This window comes from Agelaius phoeniceus, chromosome 15 (assembly GCF_051311805.1).
Source record: "Agelaius phoeniceus isolate bAgePho1 chromosome 15, bAgePho1.hap1, whole genome shotgun sequence".
Taxonomy (NCBI): Eukaryota; Metazoa; Chordata; class Aves; order Passeriformes; family Icteridae; genus Agelaius; species Agelaius phoeniceus.
The window spans coordinates 5716070-5742500 of NC_135279.1; the positions used below are offsets into that span (position 1 = coordinate 5716070).

General features: G+C 48.0%; 1 protein-coding gene across 3 annotated transcripts in view; it reads right to left on the reverse strand.

Annotated features, from left to right (window-relative positions):
• Window positions 1-16146: 16146 nt before the first annotated feature.
• Window positions 16147-26431, reverse strand: part of GRIA1 (glutamate ionotropic receptor AMPA type subunit 1) — a 121514-nt gene continuing 111229 nt past the window's right edge. For 2 of the 3 annotated variants that reach the window (XM_054642762.2, XM_054642761.2), the window contains exons 15-16: window positions 20970-21104; window positions 16147-19029 (exon numbers count right to left, since the gene is read on the reverse strand). In XM_054642762.2, the coding sequence (XP_054498737.1) occupies window positions 18841-19029; window positions 20970-21104 (324 nt within the window). In that variant the 3' untranslated portion in view covers window positions 16147-18840. Of the gene's footprint in view, window positions 19030-20969; window positions 21105-26431 lie in introns of those variants that run through there. The other variant, XR_013184352.1, reaches the window with a different exon arrangement.

The window sequence follows — 26431 nt, forward strand, 5'->3', positions numbered from 1 at the left end:
CTTCTCAAGCTTTGTATGGACAGCTGGAGCACCTGCATCACCCTCTCTGCCCCCAGGGAGCAGGAGCTGCTCCAGCTCTTTGCATTCCTGACGTTTGTTGGCACCTCTGTAGGGCACAGGATGGATTTGGCATCATCCAGCCCTGGTGGGACCATCCTTCAAGGGGAAGCAAGTGACCCCTGCAGCCTGACCCCCATCAGAGAGGGGCTCAGCTGCTGCCTGGGGTGGTGGGAGGTGGGCAGGGGGCAGTCCCTGCTCAGCCCCTTCCTTAGCTCAGCACCACACTGACTCTGGCACACTGCTAATGCAGCAAAGCTTTGCTTCTGACATCTTTAGAAGGGTTAGGGCAGAAATATCCTAGAAACCCAAGAAATAACTGTCATAAAGGAAGAGCATGTAAATTTAGTACATTTTTGAGAAACCCAAGTCATTATTTCCTCAACACCAGAATTTGCTGAAAGCACTCCAAGTTCTGTTTTGCGAGTGCCACGGAACAAAATAATTGTGCAATTAGTAATGCATCTCACACCCCATGAAATGAAAGATTTTTTTACTTTCAACAAGTACAAAATGTAGCATTTTGCTTTCCCATGGTGGGGGAGAGTACTGGCCATTCCTTCCCCTCCTCCCTTTTTAACTGCACTGCAGTATGTAATTAATAAAGATAATAATAAACATGCTTCACAAAGCAGGAGGGATGTGAATGGCACAGGCACAACGTGGAGAGCTTGGCATTGCCAGAGCAGCCAGCAGCTCCCAGATATTAATTACAGCTCCCTGTGGAGGAGCTGTGGCCTCTCCAGCCCTGTCCAACACTGCTCCCAGGCACTGTGAAACTGGGGCTGCTTGCCCAGGGTCAGGCTGGGGTGGAAGCCCAGCTGCTGCCTGAGCAGGGCTTGTGTCTGCAGCCAGCAGCTCCTGCTTGCACAAGAGGGCTGCTGTTAATTCAGTCACCAGAGGGGTGTTTCTGGAGATCCAGCATCCCCTCCAGAGACCAGTCTGTGCATGACAACAAACACCCCCTTGGTGCTGGCCTGGCCCATGGGAAAGGCTCTGCCATGACTTGCCTGCTTGGTATTTGGAGGCACACAAAGCTGTTGCCTGGGTGATGGCATCCTCCTGCCTGCTAGGTACTGCTGGAGAAACTGCTCTCCCTGCTCTTCAGCTCACACTGAGCCTGCTGCTGTGATGGGAAGCTCTCCCAAACCCCTTCCAGAAATTCTCCACCTCAGCACTGAGCCCCTCTCCCCTGGCTGCTCAGCTGCAGCCTGCTGGGAGAGGGACAGGAGCAGCAGGGCCAGGGCAGTGACCACAGGGGTGGGATGCAGGAGCAGAGCTCTGCCTGGATGGAACACAGCAGCATGGAGCAAAGGGAGATGTGGGATGCAGGAGCAGAGCTCTGCCTGGATAGACACACAGCAGTGTGGAGCAAAGGGAGATGTGGGATGCAGGAGCAGAGCTCTGCCTGGATGGACACACAGCAGTGTGGAGCACAGGGAGATGTGGGATGCAGGAGCAGAGCTCTGCCTGGATGGAACACAGCAGTGTGGAGCAAAGGGAGATGTGGGATGCAGGAGCAGAGCTCTGCCTGGATGGAACACAGCAGCATGGAGCAAAGGGAGATGTGGGATGCAGGAGCAGCACCTGGCAGAGGTCTGCACAGCACTGGTGACTCCAGAGCCTGGCAGAGTGAGGGGCTTTAGTGTGGATTGGAGCCATGGAGGCACCAAGGGCGCTGTGAGCTGCAGTGGGCTGGGCACACCTGGGGATGAGCTGCGCACACAAGGACAGGGCAGAGCCCAGCAAGGGTTTGCTCCCAGCCATGGTGCAGAAGAAGGAGATCCAAGGCTGGGGCCTGTTGGACTCAGCCCTGCAGCCTCAGATGTGAATCACTGACCTTCAGCTGCAAACCAGCACCATACAAGCAAGTTGATTTAATTAAACATATTTAAATTGCTTTGTACACCGCACCATACTCAGCTCAGCTGTGAGAAGGGCGGTGGGGAATTTAATTCTGAGGCTGCATCTCTGCCTTGTGGCTACCCAGGGCATCTCTGGAGCCATCCCTCATCCCCCATCCCTCATCCCCCATCCCTCATCCCCCATCCCTCACCCCCCATCCCTCACCCCCCATCCCTCACCCCTCTCCCTGTGCCCAGCCCTGCAGCTCGGGTTTCCATGGCACGCTGGCAGGGCAGGGAGGGCAGCCCGGCAGGGATCTGAGCAGGGAGGGTTTTTTTGGTGCGTGCTAACGAGGTGGAGCCTGGCAGAGGATGGAGCCAGCAGGGGAGGGCAGGCAGGAGCCGGGAGCAGCTTATCGCTCCTCGGCAGACACGGAGGCTCCAGGAGCCGGGGGCTGCTGCATAAATAAATAAAGCAAACATCAAACACCTCGACTGCCTGCAGTTCCTGGCCCGTGTGCCTTCCCCAGGGGTCCCAGCTGCGTTTTCCCTCCAGTAGTGATGGGGGATGCTGCAGGCAAGTGGCAGCAGGCAGGGGTGCTGAGATTGCTTTTTGCCTAAAACTAAATTGCCTTGGAGATTAAATGCTGCTGCAGTCACAGAAGAACCAGAGCCATGGGGGCTGGAGCAAGGCCTGGCCGTGTGATAAAAAGCCCGTGGACTATTTTTCCCTGGAAAGGGAAGGCTTGTGCCAAGAAAAGTCTGGAGGACAGGAGAGTGGAGGTGCTTGGGTGTGAAGCCAAAGGCACTCAGGGTGCTGCCAGGGTGTGAGCTCGGGTTTCCATGGCACTGAGTCCCCTCATGCCTGCTCATGTGGTCTGACAATTCCTGGAATAGCAAAGCCAGAACAAAAGCCTTCTGTAAAATGGCACAGGAGGGGTCTGGGCCACCCAGCAGGCAGGGACCCTCCTGGCTCAGTCCTCCTTGTGTCACACACATCTTTCATGGAAAATCCTTTCCTTAGGATTTTTTCTCCTGAGAAGCTGAGAGGCCTCAGGAACAAAATGTAACCAATGGTTATCTGCTGCTGTGGAATGCAACAGGTGGATCTGGGATTGGCCCATGTTGGATGTTTCTAATTAATGGCAAATCACAGCCCAGCTGGCTCGGACAGAGAGTCTGAGCCACAAGCCTTTGTTATCATTCTTTCTTTCTCAATTCTTAGCCAGCCTTCTGATGAAATCCTTTCTTCTATTCTTTTAGTATAGTTTTAATATAATATATATAATAAAATAATAAATCAAGCCTTCTGAAACCTGGAGTCAGATCCTCTTCTCTTCCCTCATCCTGAGACCCCTGTGAACACGGTCACACTCCTTGTGTGAGCAGCTGCTGCAGAACAGCATCTTTTGGGGAGTGCTGGGATTTGGGGTCACCAGTGGGGCACTTGGAGCTGGGGTTAGGTGAGAGAGGGGAGTGCCTTGTGCTGCCCTGCCTGGGCCCCTCCCTGGGCTTTGTCCCCAGTCCAGAGCTGGTTTTATGCAAGTTTTGGGTGAGTCTGGGTGCAGGGCAGATGTGTTCTCCTCTGCTTTTACAAGATCTCAAAGATCCTGCTAAAGAAATGGGGCCTCTCACCTCCTTCACACATGCACAGCCCTGTGCTTCTGCACAGTGTCACCAAGCAGTGTCACCAAAAACTGTCTGTGCTCTGACCTCAGTGTCAGCAAGGGCCAACTGAATAACAGAGATAGATCTTCCCTAAAGACCAAGAGGCACAAACAGTGCTTCAATCTTAGCAGAATCCTGAGCCTGAGTGGATATTGGATGTCAAGGAGGGAACTAGAGGTCTGGAAGGAAACACCAAGGGGAGCTGGGACGAGCTGCCAACTGGCTGTGTGCCCATTGCACCAGAAAATGGTCAGGAGACACCTCCCTTTGCCAAAAAGGACACCTATCCCAGGGAAACCAGACAGGAAAATGTGTAACAGGAGAGATGAGGATGGAAGAAATGGTCACAGGAATTATATAATGACAGGAGGAGGTGAAGTCTGGGGGGTCCAAGAATGGATCAACAGCCCTCAATATAAAAATCTTCCTGTAGCATTTCTGTGCCCATGGAGGCAAACAAAGGCAGTAACCCCTCTTCACATGGCTCCCAAGCTTTGTGGATGGAGCTCTACCAGCTTTCCTTCCCTCTGAAGGGGAAGAGGCAATGCTATCCCAGTTAGTTATCCAAAACCTGGAGCTTTCCTTTTTTCAGTTGCTCTGCCTCATTTGGGGTTCCCCAGCCTGCCCAAATCAAGTCTCCCTCTTCATCCTAGCTGCTGCACTGCCCATTTTCAGCTTGTGCCTCCCTTCACCTGCCTCTCATGCCAGGCAAACGCCAAGCTGCACCACAACCTCCTGTCTTGGTCTCCTAACAAACTTTTTTTTGGCTCCACAGATTGTGTTTCAGGTGTGATGTGAAGCTTCACTGCAATCCAATCAAACCAATAGTCCCTGGCTGGCCATTGCTATTCAGAAAACTCTCTTCCAGTGAAGTTATCACTTCAGCAGACTCAGAGGAGAAGCTTTATAAGGCACCTGAGGATTTTCATGCTAATGAGTTCCAGTCCATCATCAGTTCCTCACTGCTTGAGTTTCACCTGCCTGGGCACAAAATCAGTGATTTCTATCGTAAGATCTCTTTCATCTCTTGCCATCCTGGAAGAACTAGATAATAAAGAAGTAGAGAAAAAGCAAAAAGAAAGATTTTAGCCCCAGATTAAGAGATGTCAGAGTCTAGGTCATAAAAACCTGTGCAATATACACTTTGTACTTTTTTTCCAAGACACTTCTACTATTTTATGTGCTTTTGAGATGAGTCATAAGGGAATGGGAATGAAGATCATAATTTCAATTTGCTCAAATATCAGGTGATAGATAGCTCAGAAAACAGGTTCAAGGTTTCAGAGGGAACTGGAAGGACCAAGAAATCTTGAGAGGTTCCATCTGATTACAGGGAAGTTGAACACCTGGTTAGTACATCTCCTTCTCACTGGTGAAGTTTCAACAGTGGTAAAATCCACCTGCTTATCCCCATCCATAAATAAAACCCCCAAACCTTTTCTCCAGAAAAACAGTATTAGAAGTGATTATCCCTGGACAGGTTGTTATCAAAAGCTAGCAGGGAGGGTGAATTTACCCTGATGATGCATTTATCTCGAGGATGTTTTCCCAGAAGCTCTCCAGAAGAGCTGCCAGCCTGCTCCATGGCCCTGCTTGCTGCTCTCCAGAACGTTTTGCCTTGTGAGATCAGCATCAAGCACAAAAGCCCTGTCAGAACTGTACTGGGGGGGGTCTCTGTGAAATGATGCATTCCTGGTTGGGCCCATCTCCATCCTGCCTTCCTTGCTCCAGAAAAAGCTGGGCTTATCAGGCTCCTCTAATTATGCTTTTTCTCAGTTTCTGGCAGGAGGGTGAGCTTTTGTCTAGCAGTCCCTTTCAGTTTTGATGTTTTTCCCCTTCTTCTGCCTCCTCTCCGACGCCCATGTGCCACCATCCTTTGATGATCCTCTCTTATTAAAGACTGAAGGGGATTTGCCACATGCCACTTTCAAAGGTCCAGGGGCAGGAAGCTTTAATTGCCAGATTTTTCACGCAGGGTGTTAAAATTTATTAAAGTCAGTTCCTCTGATTTCCCTTTAATGAGATGACGACTGCGTGTATGAGATAACATTAGGTTCAAATGGTGGCAAACTCAGAGAGGGTTTAAGTAATCAGACCAGGAAAAAGAAAAAATAAAGCCCAAACCTGTGCTAGATCTCATGTCTTAAGGACTTATTCTGCAACTTAATTTAAAGGTACAAAACTGGGATCATTCTTCAAACAGTACAGCAAGGCTGGCAGTCTTCTTTTGTAAAGGGCTTTCCTTGGGAAAGGGAGCAGGGGTTGGGCTTTGGGTATTATTTGATTTTTGAGACACTTTTGACTTTTCAGTCACTGATTCTCCTGTGGAAACAAAGATGGGGTGATCGACGACTTGGGGCTCACCCAGCGCCTGAGGAAATGCTTTAAATACAATTCCTTGTGCTCAGTGTCACTGAGGTGTGAGAGACTTATCCTGTGCTCCAGCAGCCCTGGGCAGCACTGAAGTGTCAGAGGCAGCAGGGAGCTAAACCCTGTGTTCAGTAACCCAAACCCTGTGTTTGTGAGCCCAAACCCTGTGTTCAGTAGCCCAAACCCTGTGTTTGTGAGCCCAAACCCTGTGTTTGTGAGCCCAAACCCTCTGTTTCTGAGCCCAAACCCTGTGTTTCTGAGCCCAAACTTTGTGTTCATGAGCCCAAACCCTGTGTTCACCAGTCCAAACCCTGTGTTCATGAGCCCAAACCCTGTGTTTGTGAGCCCCAGACCCTGTGTTCACCAGCCCAAATCCTGTGTTCATGAGCCCAAACCTTGTGTTCATGGGCTGAAACCCTGTGTTCATGAGCCAAAACCCTGTTTTCACAAGCCCAAACCCTGTGTTCAGTAGCCCAAACCTTGTGTTTGTGAGCCCAAACCCTGTGTTCACTGGCCCAAACCCTGTGTTCATGAGCCCAAACCCTGTGTTTGTAAGCCCAAACCCTGTGTTCATGAGCCCTTGCAGCATGAGCCAGTGCCCCAGCAGAACACATAACTCCATTGACAGCCCAAACCAGCTGTAAGTGGGGCCACATGAATCTGGGTAAAAAGAAAACCTCTTCCAAACTGGGACACACTAAAAAAATTGAAGCCTTTGAGAAAAAAGCAAAAAAAACCCACTGAAAAGCTGAACTTTTTGCTGTGGCCACCCTGGCTGCTCCCCTCCCTCTTCTCATTTTCCCCCTCCTCCTTTCACTTTCTGCTACCTTCACACGGGATTCTGCTGCCCTACTTTTGTCCAGCCTTCTCCTAGAGATAAGATAAACGCTATTTTCAATTAACAAGACTTGATTGCTGAAAGCAATAGGAGGCAGTTCGTTTAGACCCAGCAAATTAATTGAAATCTAAATGTACACAGAGTATTGCAGGGAGAGCAATTATCCCTCGTTTGGCCCCTGCCACGCAGGCAGCTGGGCTGGGCTGAGCTCTGGGAGCAGGAGGAGCTCATGTTTGCCCTCCTGTCTCCTGAAGTTCCTCCCTCAGCTGCTTTTAGCCCACTTCCAGCTTGCAGGAGAAAGTTCTCCATGGCTCTGACTGGGAATTGGAGCAAGAGGACGTGTCCTGGGACTGTGGTGCTGGTGGGATGCAAAGTTGCTCTCTAAACATCAGTCAGACACGATGAGATCTTCCTGCTCACTCCTCTCCTCCTCAGGGGGGGGCTTGTGCTGTGTGTGAAAACGGATCCTGTGTAATATCCACCAGCTGAAAGGATTCCCTGCCCTTTTTAGCATTTACCAGCACAATCACTTAAGGGCACGTGGTGGGAGCTGAGACCTTGGGACCTCACTGTTCCCTGAACTGTGTTTACACATGGCAAACAGCAGAGGGAAGGAGGGCAAAGCAATCAGCCAATGAAAGAAATATTCCATCCTAAGAAAGCTCTTCCATGACTTTTGATGCCCAAATGCTTTTGGTGCTGCTGAGGGAGCCATTGTGGCCTCTGTACCACCAGGTGCCTCAGGAGCTGGGCTCGTTCCCTCCCATCCCCTGAGGGACACCTCTCAGCAGCCTTAGAGTGTCTGGGGACCAGAATACAGGGAAAAAAACCTTGGAATGTTTTCTTTCTTAAAATGAAAAACTTCAGGAACTGACCAAGCACTGACATAAGCCATGGAGGAGCCCCCAGGTCTCCAAATACTTCCAGGGTAACTTGCACTTTGGACATCTCTCCTTCAAAGGATGCTCAGAGCTGCATGGCTGTCCTGAGGGGTGCAGTGGGACTGTGCAGCACCTGGGCATGGATCTGAGCAGTGAGGAGACACCCCTCACCCCACGGGGGCATCCCTGGCCTGTCACACCCCACAGCTTTTCAGAGACAACTCACTAACCCCCTGCTCCACAATTTACATACCAGGGCACTGTAGAACACGCCCCACTCCAAAGCAGCAATTACAGGCCAGCCTCCCCTGGAGAGCTGACAAACCCACATCACATTTTCCTTGCTGCACCTTGCTGCCTCCAGGCCAACTGGCACAAAGATGGAGCTTTCTTATTCCTGGACAAATGATGCTTTCAGGCTTTCCCTCCCTGCCAGGCGTGGGAGGAGCCCCCTGTGTCAGCCTGAGAGGATTTCCAAGGATTTCTGCTCTGGTCCTGGGAGCCAGCACACCTGGGGCTCCCATGATCTCCTCTCACCTTCAGGGGCTGCTGGAGCCACGTCCCAGTTCCAGAGCTGGCAGCTCTGGAGGGAGCCAGGCACCTAACTGACCCTTCCTGATACAAAATACACAGAAGTGAGGCTGAAAAGTATTTCCTGCAATATTGCATTCCCAGTTGTTCCAGTTTCAGGTCAGCTTTCCCCATGATGGCTGGCCAGGATTGTGCATAATATTTTTGGCATCACCAGAGGTTTTTTTTTCTGTGTGGAATTCTTGCTGTGACCCTTGAATATGCTTGGGTTTTTCTAAACTTTCCTTTTTTAATGACTGCACAGCCCCTATTGTCCCATTAGGGGCAAATATCCTCATTGTGATCAGCAAGCACACCCAGATCTTCATCTGCTCTTTCCAGCAGTAGGGAGTCTTGCAGTCAGTCCCTCAATCATGATGTCAAACCACAGCCTTTCATCCTGTCTATTCCCCAAATTTAAAGTCTTTCAATTCTTCATGTGATTTAACAGTGGTTGCAAGATAAATCTTTCAGAGAAGCTCTACATGTACATTCCTTCCACTCAGTTATGCTTTGCAGTACAACTCATTATCTTCTCTTTAGATGTCTCACTTTGACAACTTTTCTTTTATAGTCTTCATTTTAGCTAATGAGCTCCCCCACAAAAATCAAATGTTTTTATGAAGCTCATTTACATTAAACCTACCACACCTCCCTCCCTTAGAAACACAGGGAGCTTCAGAAGAAAAACAGTCCAACAAAACAAATCACAGCAGTCTGTCAGGATCTATCTTTGGGGAAGCACACAGGGTTTTTTCTCTGGTTTGCAGCCTACTTGCACAGGTTTGGTTGTTTCTTCCTGGCCTGGAGTTAGGTTCTGTATTTTCTTCCTGCCACACAACACTACCTGATGCACTATAGTTACCAAAAAGTATTTCCTGGCCTGCAAAGTAATTGGCTTTGCTCATTTCAGGGCATGCATTTTGGAGTTTTGACAGAAAGTCTCCCTTTGCAATGTCCTAATTCCTCTTAATGTCAAACCCCTCCCCTTTTCACCAATCTCTTATGAAGCCCCAGACACATAATTCAGCAGTTTTCAGCCTCTCTTCTGACCCCTTTTAATCTCCCTCCCATTATGCCTGCCCAGCAGCTCCTGTCTCTGTCAGCAGCTGAAGAGCTGCTCTGTGCTCTGGAGGGGATGAAGCACCAGTCCCACGGGCTGGGATGAGGAAGCTTTTCCTTCCTACACCCCTGCCTGGGGAACAGCTCAGAACCAGAAGGAGGAAGGCACTGAGAGTTTCCCCTCCCACCCGTGGTATCAAAAGCAAGGGAGTGTCCTTGTCCCCACCCTCCCCACAGCTGCAGGAGGGGCTGCAGGCAGTGATGGGATGCAGGCAGGGACAGATTCCAAAATCCCAGCCCGGCCATGCCTCCTGCCCCAGCTCTCCCTCCAAAACCCTCCCGAACTTTCACTGCTCTCTCATTGCTCTTTGCAGTCTCCCAGTTCCTCCCAGTCCAGCCCAGCTCTGCAGCTCATGGTGGGGTGTTCATCCTCTCTCCACCAAGCTCCAGACTCAGACCTTGCACCTGTGGGCCTGTGTGTGGCATCAGGCAACTCTGGGAACAGCAGGGATGAGAGCCCTGCCTTGGAAACCATCCCTGTGCCCTGTGGAGGGAGGCAGGGCTGCTGTCCTGAAGTCCCAGCCAATTACAGGACCTAGCAGGCTGGACTCAGAGCATTTGCTGCAAAACCATACCTCTGGGCTTTGCATTTCCTAAGCTGGAAAATGCCTTCCTGAATTATCTTCTTGGATAAAGAAACACAGAGGGGTGTGGGGTGATGTGCTGACTGTAGAAGAGGGGAGCCCTCTGGGAGCCAGGACCCTGGGAAGTGACCTGTCCTTCCACCTGGACTTCTCAAGGAGCACCACTGACCCCATGGGAATCTTTCTGTTTGCATTTAAAACAAAAAAGGAACAGGAGATGCAACTCCTTCTGTGCCAATTGTTCTAAAAGAGGATCCAGGAATTACTGGAGCAGCGTTCAAGCTCCCTTCCTGCTTTCTGGTTAATCAGCAAATGTACTAAAAGTGTGGCATATGGTCTGTGAGGGGTGGGGAGATTTCTCTTACACCAGAATGAAAACACTTCTTCATATGAAACCTAAAAGCTGATCACACTATGGTCATGTGGCTGTGTCAGGATCCTGTCAAAATATATTGCAGCAGAGATGGAGATATGTGACATCTTGCTGAATTCTGCCAGATGTCTGGTGGGATCTCAGAGGGGGCTGTTACAGCCTAAAATTTGCTTACGAGTCTCTGCAAGTGTGTGGCTTGTGACTGCAGCTATAACCCATCAGGAATGCCAGAGCTCTGGCTGGGGCAAGCTGGCCACAGAGGGGTTAACTTAGATTTCCCTTTGATTGCTCAGTGAATGCAGTAGTTTAATTGCTTTCCTTTGGAAAGGACAATTAACAGCACCAAGGGCTATCCTTTTATCTTGCCATATGGATTATCACACCAAAGGGCATTGATGAGGACATAAAGGTCCTCTGGTTCATTTCTGCAAAGAGCTGATCTTTGTGCTCATATTTAATTATTTTTTGCCAGGTTTCTTCTGCACTTTTAAATGGCACATGGATGCACACAGTGCAAGCAAGGAATGCACACAATGCTCTCTTTGAACATATCAATTGCTGCCCATTTGGAGAGATCAATACTTTTTCTAAAAGACCTTGTGAGGTTAGATTGCTTCCAATATTCCCCCTAATGTCCCCCACTCAAAAAGTCCCTCAGCAGCTAGGAGTATACACAACTCACTATAATTCAACTGCTTCCTTAGAGAAAGAAAGTTTTCCCAAGCCTTCACCTTGTATCTTCTCATTCAGGTGAGCCAGGACTTCAGCACACAAATGGGAAAAGTGTGAGACCTCCTGACCTGTTGTCCATTTTGTGACCATTTTGTGACCATTTTGGGCTCATCTTGGGTGTAGCCCTGGCTGGGCTCTTGTGCTGCTCAAGGTGGATCTCTTGAGGCCTCCTAATAAATCCCTACTTTATTCTTTAACTCCATCTAGTCTCTGTTCTAGGTCAGCCTCCTCAAGGCATCAGAGGTGCTGCTGCAATCACTCCATGGGACAAGCACTTGGCTGCAGGATCCACCATCCTCCAGCTGAGGATCACCAAATCACAGCAACCTGAGCACCTGTGGGCTTGGGCAGGGGCAGATTTGATGTCCCTGCCATGGGGAGGCTGTCTGGGGGTGTGTGGGGTTACTGGTACCAGTTATCCCTGCAGTGGGATGAAGATTGGGGAGAAAACCTACAGCTCCCACTGGTGATGGTGGTTTCCTGTGCATGCTGTGGCTTTGCAGAGTGGTGCAGTGGGTGGATTTAGGGCTGTGCTGCTGGGAAAGGGGATGTGTCACCTTCCCTGCTGCCACAGCTGCAGGCCCATGCCAGCACCCTCCTGGTGTGTGTGGAGAGAGCTGGATCAGCCCTAGGAGGAGCTGAAACACTTCTGCACTCATATTTTGGTTTATTTTTGTCTTTTTTGGTTCTCTTTGGGTGTTTGTCCTGAGCCACTCTGCAGCCAATACTCCTGGAGTTGGTGTAAAGGCATCATCCCTTCCATCCCTGATCCAGCTGGGTTGTGAGGCCACACACCCACCTGGGACTGGTGCATTCCTGCATCTACAGACCCTCTGTGGGGCCAGGTCCTTTCAAAGGAGATCTGGGCCATAATACCTTAAACCACTGCAGCACCCCTCCAGGTGCCAGGGCTGGGGATCTCTTTCTTTGTTTTTTGTGTGCTTTTGTTAAAGTGAACAGGCAAGGAGCTGAGTGAGGGCTCAGCTTTGTGCACAGGGATGTTGGGCAGGGAGGAGGGCAGAGGGTGGGGGGAATAACCCCCAGAAAATGGTGCTGCTCCTCCAAACCCTGTGGATCACTTTGCAGTGACACTTATAGACAAGGAGCATTTTCTTTAACAAATATGGATCTAATGGATTAGGTCTGATCTAATTATGCATTCTGCATTAAGCCCATGCTCCCACTGTCTGTGGCTGCTAGCATAATTAAACTTAATGTACTTTTAATGATGTCTTCTTAACTCATGCATTCATATATGATTAGAATCAAACAGGACGAGCTGTCACGAGTCCAGGAGAGCTCTTGCAGCAGCTCCTGATGGGACTCATGTTGAAATATTAATAATGCAGATTTCAAGGTTACCATCATTGGTTTTGAAGTGAGGAAAGCTGGTCACGCAGTTTGAGCTAATCTGAGGCAATAAACCGGCTTCCCTTTCAAGTTCAGCCTCTTCCTGTCTTTCACATGTGCTCCTGGGAGCAGAGGAATTTAAGTTTTACTTGGTAAAGATGTTGTTAAGTAAGTGAACTGCTCTGTGGGCAGCAGCTTTCAGAGAAGCTGGAGCTGTGTGGGCACCTTTTGGGGGCTTGCTGGGTGCTCTGTGCTGTCCTTGCTCCTCTTCCCTTTTCCTGCTGCTTTTCTGGAAACTGGGAGCAGTTTGTTCTAGGGTGTGGCAGTAAGAAGGCAAACTGATTTTGTCTCTGATCCTGTGTGATCCCATGAGACCCTCCCAGCCTCTGCTGGCCTTGTCCATGGCTTCCTTGGCACAGGGAATGTGCTCTCCCTGGCCGTGCCCCCCTCTGGAGAAGGGGCCTGGGGAAACCTTGCCATTGCTGCCCTGGCCCCAGCATCCTTCATGGAGCAGGCAACAATGGAATGTTGGGCTTTCCCCTCTTTTTCTTGTTTTTATATAAACTTTTTTTTTCTATGGGCCAATGGCCTGGCAGACAGGTTGCGTTTAGAGCTCCTGAGACCGAGCTGTGAAATCCTCTGAAATCCTTCCAATGGGAGAACATTGATTTATTACACTGTAACACTGATGGGAACAACACCCTGTACCTTTCATCTGAAAAGTCAGGACTTATAGAACACAACATGCCATTAATTTTGATGCCAGCTCGAACAGGGAAGGAATTACTGCTGAAGGGATCCAGAGAGCATGTTAAACCAGCCCTGGAGAGTAATGAACACACTTTGAGGCTGTTACTTTAGACCCCATTGATCCTTAGGAGGAGGAAGGTACTTTGACAGGTAATTTGGGCTATCTCAATATCAGTGTATGCGTGTTAGTGCATGAGGAAGGGGGTGATCACCCTTCTGGGGGTGAGGGCTGCAGTTTCACTGCTCTAGAGACAGCTCTCCCTTGGCACAGCTCAGCAGGTGAGTTCACTCCACGGAGGGGATTCCCAGATTCCCAGATTTTCTCCTGGCAGCCAGACAGAAATGCCTCTCTGGGAGAAGTGCACTCCAGAAAAAGGGAGATTAGCCCAGGTGCTCTGGGAGCAGCCATAACCCAGCACTTTGCAGGGTTGTGGCTCCACAGAAGGGCTCCTTGCTGCCCAAGGACAGAGGGAGAGGTTATGGGATCATCCAGCCCAGGGTGGAGCTGGATTCACACCTCTGCCCCATCCCAAAGTTAATTTGCTTCCTAAAGCTGGCAGTTTTGAGGGTAATATTGATGTACAAATGGAGGAGACATGGGGATGGACAGAAGGGAAATGGAAACTGATGCTGAGTGTAGAATCCCAGGGTGGAAATTGTCAGGATTTTGATGGAGTGATCAGTCCCAAGCTACCCCTCTGCTCCTAGGAGAGCCTGTTCTAGGTTCTTGCACACTAAACTCATTCCTCTTGTGGACTCAAACCATCAGCACCAAGTGTCTGGGAAAAAAAAGAGCAGCTCTGTAAGAAGGAAGGTGGGGAGGGTGTCATCTTTGTATGAAGATGGAGCAACAGTGATTTGGGGCTTGCATGGGGGTTTTGCCCCAAAAGCCCTGCCCTCCTGCAGGCTGCTGGGCAGCAGTGCATGGCACTGTGATATCCTGATATCTCTGTTATTTGATTAATGAACTGAGTTTCAGAGATGACAGCACGGGGACTTCAGCCAGCAGTGGGGTACCAAGCCACAAAACCAGCATTGGTGGATGACAAACCGATTTATGCTCACAGCTAACATGAAGGTAACTGGGGTATCTGTGTTTAGGAGGGGCCAGCAGCCACAAAAGCCACCAGAGAACAGGCCACACAGGTCCCCAAAAGGGATTTGGGGTTAAGCTGGTACATTTGCTGGTAGGAAGCTGTGTGTTCCCATCCTCAAGGTGGTGCCTAAGCTCTGACATGGCTTAGAAACGTGCACAGAAATGTTCCCCAGGGACCCAGAGCCACATGTGAGACCTGGGTGTCTGACCATGTCATTGGAAACTGAGCAGGAGCCCGTGTTCACAGTGAAAACTTCCCCAAGTCTCCCAAAACTTTTGATGGGCACACAGCACTGAGTTGCTGGAGCTGAACAGTGGAGCCAGGGGTACCCAGTGGTTTGCAGAACACTTTGATGCACCCCCTGTCCCTTCCCTGAATTTAGATGATTTAAGTTCTCCTCGCACTTGGTGGCAGGTGGGACAAACAAGCCCAGCCAAATCTTTTTGGTGCATCCCAGCTCTGGGTCCTGACCCCACAGCAAAGCAAGGGATTGGGTGATGCATCTCTTGCTCTCCTGATGCACTACAGGGTTCAGAGAGGTTTTTTTTTTTTGCTTCAACAACTGCTGAAGAGGGATTCTTGCTGGAGACTTTAGAAGGAATATTTGAGTTTGCCACTAGGAGGAAATTTTGTCCTGTTCATGCTGAGATATAAAGGAATGTTTCTTGTGCATTTTTCCAATCTCACTGGGAACCAAGACTGAACCACTGAGCAAGAAGGGCATTTTGTGGCAGAATCCAAGCCCACAGCACTGGATCCCTTGGGAATTGTGGAAGAACAAACTGGGCTAATCCAGGATAGCCTGCCCTTGGGAAACCTCTCTTTCAGGCCCCAGTGCTTGGGAATCCCTTGCTCTTTGAAGCCTCAGGGTTCACTGGCCCTTCCAAAATTTATTAATTCTGTCCCTTGCTGATTCTGTATTTGAAACTTACCAGTGGGGAAGACACCACCTGTGGGTGCTGGAGATCCTGGTTCTCTAACTTGGCCTGTGGGATGCCTGGTCCAAAGGCACTTGTGTGCCTCAGCTTTCCCAGATGATAACTGGGAGTGAGGAGATGGGAAGAGGATTCCTTCCACACCTGTGACACCAAGTGCTCCACAACACCATGACATTAATGAGTGCAGTTTACCTCAGGAGCTGTCAGTATTTGCATAAATGTCCAACACCCTTTAAATCTTTCTCTTTTCCCCTGTCAACAGTCTTTTGGATGAGGAACTTAGCAGGTCAGTTGTGTGAAAACTGAGTGAGAAGCATCTTAAATGTCCAAGCCTCTGAAACAGCATGGGAGCTCCTAGGAAAGCTGATCCTGGCAGGGATTTTTGGACCAGTGCTGGTTCTGAGTTTTCTCTGAGCTGGCCATGTCTTCCCTCTCTATAAAAACAAGCTAAAATCCTCTAATAGCCCTCCTCAAAAAATAACCCCACAAGACTCCAAACAAAGCAAAATCATTAATTTTGAACCCAATGATTATTTAGTTTCCTGACTCTTGGGTAAATATTAGATAGATTCCCAATTTCAACCTGAAGCAGTTTATTCGGCTGCTGTTCACAAGTCAGACACAGCAAAAATCAAAGAAATCTCTTTTGATTCAGGTTGGGTAATATTGCCTGAGGGGTAACATCATTTTCATTTCCACACATCCAGCACTGGCACAAAACGGCATGGACAGGTATGAGAAATGGATCATGGATCCTTGGTTCTAAAATTCCAGCTGATAGTTTGCTTATTTTTTGTGTAAATAATAATTACCAATAAAAATGTTGCTTCAAAAAAAGAGAATGTGAAAAGAAAAACACCATTGCATTTGATAAAGCAAAATCCTTTGCAGTACTGCCAAAAGAAAAGAAAATAAAAGAAAGAAAGAGAAACCAAAAGAGAGTTAAAACAAATATAGCTGTTAAATAAAAGATCCAGGTACCAAAGAGCAAAATTTAATGAAAGCCAAAACTGTTAAATATGGAATCCTGTTGAGAAAAAATGTCAATGTCTTCAAGAGTTTTACCATTACTCTATTTTTAAGAAAAGTGTAGTAAAAATACATATTACAAGTTTACATTTTCCACGCTTTTGTCCTATTCACCTTTTTTTTTTCTTTTTTCTTTTTTTTTTTTTTTCCTTTTGTAACCCCTCCACTGATCAAAAGCCTTTCACAGCTGCATCTCACATCTTCATGTCACAGGTGGCCAGTTCTAGCAGAGCTGCTGCTCACGAGACTGCTGTGACCTGCTGCCATGGGCCCTGCTCCTGGAGGAGGATGGGGCTCTGGTGGGTGCCAGTAGCCTGTTCCCACCACACTGGCCCAGAACACGACAAGAGCTGGGACAGGAGACTCATCTGAGGGCTCTGGACATGGAAAAAAGAGCTTGTGCTGATAAGGATGTCTCCACTTGTGCTAGCGTTGCACAGAACTGACATTAAAATTAAGAAAAGCAGGTTAAAAAGAATGATAAACAACAGAAAGCGCCCTGAAGTGGTGCTTGGAGTGGCTGTTAACAGAGTTCATGTTCAGTGATGAGAGATGAAGATCACAATGTTCCCAGTTTTGGACAGAGGAAAACATTGGCACAAGACATGCTGTGCCCAGGCTTAGGACCTTGACTCTGACTTGCTGGTCTCCAAATTGTTGCATGACAAGTGGATAAGTGGAGCTGATGCTTCAGACCAGGCTGGTGTTAGAAGTGGTAAATGTATTGCTCTGCACAGTCATACACTAATGGGAACTGGAATTCACACAGTTTCCAGATTCTTCTCATAGACCCATGCCAGTTATTTGCCTGCATCATTGCATCATTTTCGCTTCACCTTCCCTTCTTTCCTGGCTCCTCTCTTGCTATGTTGCAAAAAACAGAAAAGAGTAAAGAAAATGAGAAAAAGCAGCTCAGAATGCTCCAGCAGCAGCTCAGTCCCAGGACAGATATTTGTTGGATTCTGTGAGAACCTTTGAACTTTATTTGCCATAAGTGAGATGGGACCAGGCCAAGTGGGCTCACTGTAGCCCCTGCCCCACAGATCCTCTCCCTCACCAGATGTTCTCCTGGGAATCCTTCACTTGAGAATGTCACACCCCTGAGGTCTCTCAGGCCCACCAGGGTGGGAAGCATTTGTCTGTCCATGCCAGAGAGTCACAGAATGAACCTTTTGTGTGGTTCTGGAAAACCATCCTTGCTCCCTTGACCTCCAGGCCTGTGGCTGGACCCCCTGGCACAGTGGGTTTGTGCAACACCAAGTTTGGGGTCAGCAGCTTTCTTTCCTGACTTGTGGATGCTTCCCTCTCTCTGAGCAGAGTGGGAATCTGCTACGGTTGGCTTTGTACCCAGACAGGCCCCAGCTTGGTGGGGAGATTGAGTGTGACCAGCACTGATGCTGCTGAATGTCACGGTTGCTTGAATTAAGCTCTTGTATGATCTCCTCCTTGGTTTGCTTCAGCAGCTCCTTCCAGGAATCCATTCTGGCCAGCTACCTACAAAATGTCCCTCTGAGTTAGGAAAGAATGGCCATAAAGGGATTTCAGAGCAGGAGGGCAGGGTGGTCCCTGTTGCAGCCCATGACTTGTAGCACGTTGCGCTGGTTGATTGGCAGCTGTCTAGAACTGGAGATGGCCTGTTCCTGGCCCAAGGTGGTTCCCTTATGTGACCACCAGAAAGGGAGCACACACAGAAGCTAAGCAATGAAGAAATGGTTCACAATTGCTTATTAGCCCCCAATAACCCGGGCAGGAGAGTCACATGTGAGGGGAATAAATACCACATTTACTTTCCCTCTTCAGCAGCCGACCGTGATCTTAGACCAACCCTCTGCTCCAGTCTGCCACTCTCCACTCCAGGCATGTGATTTTCCTCTTGAATCACCACTCATCATCTCTGGAAGAATTACTGCTTTGTCCTCACGCTACCTGGGCTTTCCAAACTCACCCATCACTTCTCCCCCTGTAAAACAGCCTCGTGTTTGTGTTCAGGTTTCTTCCTGCATCGAGTCCTTCGTGCTGCAGGGAGAGCTGGGGGCAGCTCTGTCTGCCTTGCTGAGATAACTCCACAGCCCAAGTTCACCACAGAACAACAAAGGCAGAACCACAATGGACAAAAGAGGTCAATGCTGACGGCCTGCATTGAGTTCAGCTTGCCACAGATTGGTCTTTCCTTTTTTGCCTTTAGCAGCTCAGACGTTGTGGTTTGCATCCCAAACTAAGCCAGATTGAAGGACTGAGCAGGGAAGGGGGAAAGGGCTGATGTTACCCTGACACCACAGGAATTAGTAAGAAAAAATATATATATTGCACACACTAAGACTTATTAACAACCAAGTTAAAACAAAATGGCATAGTCCTCATTAGTGTTCCAGTGGTTCTTTGATCAGGGATGGTTCACGAGTCTGTAAAATCCCATTACACTCTCCTTATTGCAGTACAGACCTGTTTCTGTTCTCCTGCCAGTGGATCTGTTTGCAAATAAAAAGGGAAATTTATTCGATTTCCTTGAGAAGATCCTTCCAATTGTCCCTTCTGTCATCATCGTTTGTCTTGTTGGTGTTGGGTATGTTTTTTGGCTCTGGAGAGGTGGAGTTGGGCTGCCCCTGCTCCCACCCAGGAAATGGGTCAAAAGGCCAATTATAATCCCGTAGCTCCCAGGGACATGCCAGTGCTGTGGCTCATGCATGGGATTGTCTGCATGGATTTGGGGAAATCGTGGCTGACCACACGTCCATTTTCTCCACTGCCTCCTGCTGCAGCCGGCCTGGGAAGGGTTGATGTCCGTATGGCTTCGTTGATTGATTGCTGTGGGATTAAACAAAAACCCTTTTTAGGAAAGACGGGGGGGTCTCCCCCTGTCCTTTGCAATGTTGAAGAAATTACAATATTAACCAGTGTTGTCTTTCTGTAACTGTTCTCCCCTTCCTTGTCTCCATTCAGACTCTCACTTTCTGCATGTCCCCACTGCATCTGCTCTGTTCATTCACACCTCTTCTACATGCAAAATTAAATGTTTCAGCAGTATTTTGGGGTATAAAGCATCAGTGCCATATGCCAAAAACCTCTTCAAACTCTACAACATAAGAACAGTCATCCTGGATCTGAGCAGAGGTATTTTACACACTTCCCCCATAGAGATGCTATTGCTACTCCAGGACTGTTATGCACGGTGGACTCTGATTCACTGCAAACATATGTTTAACTTTCCTCATGTGACAACTTCAGCATGTGCCTGTGTTTTTGTCTACAGTGATGACTGAGGTAACTAGGAAATGCAAGCCTAATTCAGGAAACCAAATTTCATCTTCCTGTTCCAGATACATCCAAAACATTTGCTTTCAGAGATCTAAGGAAACGACCTGCTTAGAACAATTTAACTAAAAGATAAAGCCAATTTGGTTTATTTGCATTCAAGCTATCTCCAAGGGCACCACCGTTCTTTCTGGACTGTGATATTCAGGTGAAGAAATATCCCTAACAGATAAATCTGGAATAGCTATTGAGCTATTGCATTCTGACACTTCTCTTGCAGTGCATTTGTACCATACCTAGCTTTACAGTGGGCACAAATTATAATCTAATGTTTGTAGTTCCATGGACACTATTTGTTCATATTATTTTACCCCTGTGCTCAAGGTAGGTCTAATTGCCTGTGGAATTTCCTGGACCTCAATGGGAAAAGAGCTGTAGCACATTTTCAGTGCATTAGAAATGTTATTATTGCTGACAAAACACTGAGTGTGCTGTGAAATGGCAACATAAAACCCAAAGAAGCAGTTGCTTATTTTCCTTTTGATTCTGGGTGAGTTTCAGTGAAATAAAAACCTATTTGGATTTTTTAAAACTCACTGTGTGCTTCATAGTTCCATAAAAAATTCCATGCTCATGGGAGACGTCAAGAACACAAGGGATGTATCACACATCCCTCTGCCTCCCCTAACACCACGGTATCTGTGTAAGGGATTGCCCAGATATACTTGCTCCACAGGAGCTGCCTTAAATGTCTATCTCCGAGGCTCTCAAATCTAATCCACTCCTGACACAACACTCAGAAATTCAGGCACACCAGAATTTAGGGCTGAAACAGATCTCCTGGGCTGTAGGAAATATGCTTCTGCAAGACCATGACAGGGTGGAGTTTAAAAAACCATTACGGGAGACATTGGAGGCTAATTTCTCTCAAAGAGGATCCATAATTCTGGGATTTGGAGGCCCACATCATCCATTCCAGGGCAACAATGCTCTGAGCATGTATTGGTGTTGTCAGCCTGGAAATGGTGCCAGCAGGGTGCCAGCAAAGGGAACAACAGGATGTGAATCATTACTGCACTCTCCCAGTTTTATCTTGCTGTTAGGAGCCTGGGTTTGGGGATTTTTCCATATTGCAGCACTGGCTGTATCACACCAGCCCCAGCACACTTCATCCATGCTGCACACACGTTGCCATAGCCTGCCTTCATCAATTTAAAGGAATTTCAATGTGTTTCTATTGCTGCTTGTTCTGTGCTTTTGCTCTGTGTCTGGATTTTGAATTAGCATTCTGCCACATGTCTGATCTTGCATCAGCTCCCCATGACAGCCCATTTGACCCTCTCTCAGCTTCCTCAGATGGTCCTATTCCTTTCTAGCAAGCTGAGTGACACAGTCACTTCATTATCCCTATGTCTTGGCTTTCCACCCATGGTCTGCATCCGTCTCTGAAGGCAGCTTTGGAGCCCGGGGAGGATCAGAGAGGAGGTGTGAAAGGCCGTGGAATGGGGTGCCACCTTCATCCGCTTTGATTCACTTCTGGACTTGTAACAAAACTCGATTAAGGCAACCAGCATGGCGAGTCCGAGCCCACCGATGAGGATATAGAAAACCCCCGCCACATTGCTGAGGCTCAGCGCGCTCGTCTTGTCCTGGAAGAAACAGGAGAAGGGAGGGAAAGGGGGGCACACGGGAAAGGAGAACAGCGAAATTAATATGGGATTGCTCTGGGAAGGGCGCTGCACAACATAGCAGTACTGGCATTACATCATCTTCCTCTTTAAATGAACAAGTGACATTTCTAAGAGCGTTTTTTCAATTTTTAATTCGGTGTCTAGTAAATCTAACGTTTCCCTCACACAAACAAATAAACATTTCCTCAGCAACGTGACTCTCGGTAAAGGTTTGGGATCTCTGTTTTTCAGTCAGCTAACTTAAATGCTTGTTTTATCCAAAATGTCTAGTTTGAATTATTGATTAAAGGAGGAAAAAAAATTGAAGTTTTCCTCCTCTGTGACATTTGCTCGTCCCTGATGTCTTGCCTGAAATAACCTGTTCTCTTGGAAATGCTCATTCCTTCATTCCTAGATTGTTTCCCCCGCAAATTCTGTTGCTGAGCAACACATTGAAGTGGATGGGCTTTTTTTCCTTTTTTTTTCTCTTCCTTTTCGATTCTGGGGTTGAGGTGACACCTGAGCTGTCCTCAGAAACTCATTTGATTTCTATGTAATAAGGCAGTTATTTCATATGCAATCAAGGCCTGTTGATGCATGTCTAAGCTAATTATTTGGTTGGCAATAAATAGGGCTATTAATGAGCCACAACTTTTAGTCAGCAGCCACATTCTGATTTTACAATTGCCTAATGAATCGTCACGGCTCTCTGGGGAAGAGACAGAGCTCAGAAAGACTCATTTCACTGCGAGGGAAACCAAGTTCCCACATCTAACCCTGATGTCACCCCCTGCAGCTTTCAAAACCTTCTCCTCCACGATGACCAGGTCGAGTTGGGGTGTGAGGATAATCTGGGCAGCAACAGGATCCCAAACTTGGCTCAGCTCCTGTTTCTAGGACAGGCTTTCTCTGCAGTGAACCAGACAGAGTCCCCTGCTCCATGCTTGCTGCTGCTCTCCAATTTTCACTCCATACCTATTTGACAGCACAGATCCCCCAGGGCCAGCCCAACAGCTCAGTGCAGATCTGCTGGGGCCACCAGAGTCTGAGCAGCATTGACAGCCCTGCTCTGTGGACGTGGGAGGGAAATTGCATGGGGCTCGTTTGAGATGTAGCCGCACATTTAAAGGAGAGCGCTGGTGCCTGTGGAAGTGTCTGCAGCTGGCAAGGAAGCCTCTGCACAGCTCTTGGTGCTCCTCTCTGCTGCTCCATGGACACGTGGACCGGTGGGTGGCACAGCCTGTTCCTTGCCCTTGTAGGACAGTTGATTCTTGGCAGGTTTTACAAGAAGCAACCCACAGTTTTGGGGAAGGGAGGGGATTCAGAAATCAGAAAAGGATATTGGAGTGATGTCAAAAGGGTCCAAACTGGAACTTCAACATGAGCATGGAAGGTTTCACTGCAGGGCAGTCTGCCTGACACTGGGATACTCTTTCAGGCAAGTATGTTTTTGCAAAGGACTGTATCTTTTTCTGTATTAGGGTTTGATTGCAAAAAAGTCAACCCTCAAGGCATGAAAACATGTCCATTTTCACAATTAAAAAACCCTCCTGTAACAGAAGAGAATATTATTTTTTTCTTTTTTAATTACAAGAAAAGTGGGTTCCAGTCAAGAATGGTAAAAAGATACTTTCTCTTCTATTCCTCCTTCATCTACACATCTTCAAGTGGGTCATTACATGGACCCACTGCCCATGCAAGCTGCCAAGCTTCTTCCCAGCTGGAGCTCCCACTGTGGGCTCTGGTACCATGGGGAGCAACTTTCCATCCTGAACCCTCTGCTGAAAGATGCAAAGGTTGTTATGGGGCCATCCCTGCTGAGTTTCAGTTGCTGGAAAAAGCTCCACGAGTGGCCTCATTTTCTGCGCTTTGCTGATTGATCACTTTGACAAGGGACTCGTTGGGTCACCATGTGCTGGTGGAAAGATTGGGTTTCTCTCTTGTATAACCTTCATGCACTGGTCAGGTTTTGAGCTTGATGCTTCCTGTGTGCTCTCTGTAATGAGAGATCTCTGCAAATATCCTCTTAATTTCTGCAGTTTCAATATTTGAAAGATTATTTCTCTGGTCATTTTCTAATCTGCCTCCATGCAGTTTTTCCCCCAGGCTTGGCTGTATATTTGTTCAGTCATCTCTTCTCTGCAGATTGTTGGGTGTACTTTTAAGCACCAATTGGGAAATGCTGGGAGTTTTTTAGTGGAGATGTAGAAAAGCAGAGCAATTACTCAGAGGAAACTGTGTTACAACATATCAGGTACTTTGCCCTTTAAAATTCAGTCTGAAGGAGCTGCCCCAGCTTCAGGGAGGGGTAAAGAGACTAAATGGGGGCTGCCCTTCTCAGCATCCTAATCTTTTAGCCTGGCTTCTTAATGAAATGTGGCTGATTAGCACATGCTCTCTGCTCAGAGGGAAGAATGGGGACAGGGATGCAGGTGGAGCAGCCTGTTTATCTGTGTATCACTAATGATTGTCAGCCTAATCTTGATTTAACAGTAGGGTGGAAATCTCCACAATATCAGGAATGTCCAAGCTTTGTGCAAAAGGATGATACTCTAGACAAGAGAAAACCCATTGATGCTCTCCTTCAAATAAATGGATCAGTGCAATCCATACTATAGTCTTTGACTTGCAGCCAAAGATCCTTAGGAAATCTGCCTTCCTTGGCTCTGTTGGGCATGGGAATACACAAATTCCAGGGTTTATTTGCCATGATATTTATTTCCTCCCCCAGTTTGGGGTTCATGGTCCAATGAGGCACCTCCTCAGCTGGCTGCAGTGGCAGAGCAGTCTGGCAGCCAGGAAAGGCTGCTGGTTCTTAATTCCCACTCTCCTCCTCATGCCAGCAGCAAAACAACCAGTAAGAGAGAGGAGATGACCCCAAGCAGTTTCCTGCACCACTACTACAATTCATTTTGGAGCTGTTATGTTTTTCTTACATTTACTTTGCAGTAGCATTATTATTGTTATTGTTATTACTCTTATTACTGCTGTTCCTATTATTACTCTGACACTCTGGGTGAACTGAACATTATCTTATCCAGAAGGCAAAGAAAAGCATTGAGAGACACAGTGGTGGGCAAAGATACAGGGAAGGAAAAAGCAGCCTGAGTTTCACTTCTGCTTCCTTGGTAAGGTTTCTCCCAAGGAGCCAAAGGCAGATTCCTGGGGCACTGAGGAATGCTGAACTGCAGGAGCATGGCTGATGTCACAGCCTGCTGCTATGAACAGGCTGAGAAGTGAAACTGCTCCTGTGGTGATGCTTGACTTCTTGCAAATCCTCCTTTTAATATCCTTTTTCTTCCTTCCCTCTCCCAGCAGGACATGCAGGATGTTCTTTGGGCAGCAGTGACATCTCCTTGCTCCCATCAGCTGCAGGACCTGACCCACATGAAGGGTCAAAGGCCCTGAGTGCCCCACTGAGGCTCTGCTTGCTGTTTCCATGCATGATCCTGTCCCAGTAATGCTCATAATAACAAAAAGCCCCAAATTATTCTATGTGCTTGAGAGGACACTCCCCTCCTCTCTGCTCAGGCTCTGTGACTCCAGATGCTCTCCTGCAGAGCTGCCCATCACTGAACCAGCTTGTTAGTGGGAGTGTAAATGTCACTGCTCGTCTCCCGCAGCAGCAGAGCCCTGACGTGGGGGGAAGATTGGCAGGTGAAAAGAGAAGGAAAAACCCATCTTCCCCAAAGAAAAACCCATCTTCCCAGCCTTGTTGCTGCAGCAACCAGGCACCTTCCTGTCTGTTACTCTCAAACGTGGCACCGTGTCCATCACCCCCTTTCTCATTATTTAATCCTCCTTGGCTGACAGGCATCAGGCCAAATTTGCTGAGTTTCCCAGCAGGGCTGGTCCATTCTGTCACCCAGTGTGAGCAGAGCCCATTGGCAGCACAGGGTGATGGCACCTTGAGTTGTTGCAGTCTCCAAAAGATGAATTGTCCTTAGAGAAGGTGGCAGCTCCAGAAGCTGAGCTTTTACCCCAAAAGCTGGGCAGACTTTGGTGGGGTAAGGCCTGAAGCTCAGCAATGAAGGACAGCACTGGCCATTGCCTCAGAGCGCTCCCAGGGATGTGCAGGAGCACATGGATGGCTGGGGATGGGGCTGCTCAGCATAAAACACCTTTGATTTGAAAATCTGCCAATTTCCTGCAAGCCAGGGCAAGGCACTAGCAGAATTTGTTCCGGTTTTGGGGTGGGGTTTTTTTTGTGTTTTTGTTTTTGTTTTGTTTGTTTGGCTGGTTTTTTGTTTTGTTTTGTTTTGTTTTGTTTTTATTTTAACAAAACTGAAATTCTTGCACTGAGAAGACGGTTGGGAAATGTGTGTCTTTGATAAAGGTCTTTTAATTGCATGACACACCTGGGTGTCCCTGAAAGTAGCTTGCCATCCTGGTCTAGGAAAAAACTTCCTTTCTCCCAATGCCTTGCAAAAGCCTCAGGGATCATATCCATCTGCCACAAAATTTAGAGTCTACCTTGTCATTACATTTCAACAACACAAGGCATCCCTTGCAAGCCGATTTCATAGCCTGCAAAAAGTCCATCCTGTGCTTGTTTTCAAAATCAGGTTCTTCTAGGGAAGTGCCTATTACAGTGTCTCTGCTGCTGTGTCAAGCAGAGGGGACTCAGAAAAGCTCAGGAATTGGTGGATGGTTTCTGGCTATGTGCAGTGCTGGAGGTGAGTGTGGATGGAAAATGGGTCCATGTGAAGTTGTGGCTGCTGCATGTTCACAGTGGGGACAAGAGCAGCAGGGACATTGCTGCCCAGTGCAGGATACTGCCTGGGCTGTCCCACTGTCTGGCAATGCAGCTGGGGCCATGGATTCAATGTCCAGCACCTCGTGGGATGCCACGACATGCCAAAATATTCAGCAAAGCAGGAGTGTTTGCCTCAGAAGTTTGAGTTCAGATCCACTAATCTATCTACTTTTTCTTCACAGGAATTTCTCTGGATAGAAAACTTGGTGGGCAACATATAGGTAAACAGATTAAAACCAGGATGCACAGAAATCAGTACAGGCATGGAACATCATCTGGGACCAATGAAAATAAGCCTGGGAAACAGCAGAAGTTTTGCTAAACTCTGGCTAAAAACCCTGGAACCTTGGGCACAAACCTTACATCCAGCTAGGCCCTCACCTCTCTTCATAAGCACTCATAATTCTGAAAATCCCCCAACTGCAAACTAAGCTAAGCTCAAAGTAGACAGAAATGGGAAGGTTTTATCATGCCTGTGTGAGGAAAAATACAAAATAGCCTCCAACCTCTCCAGCTTAGCTGTGGACTTTGGCTGTTGAGGAAAGGTGAG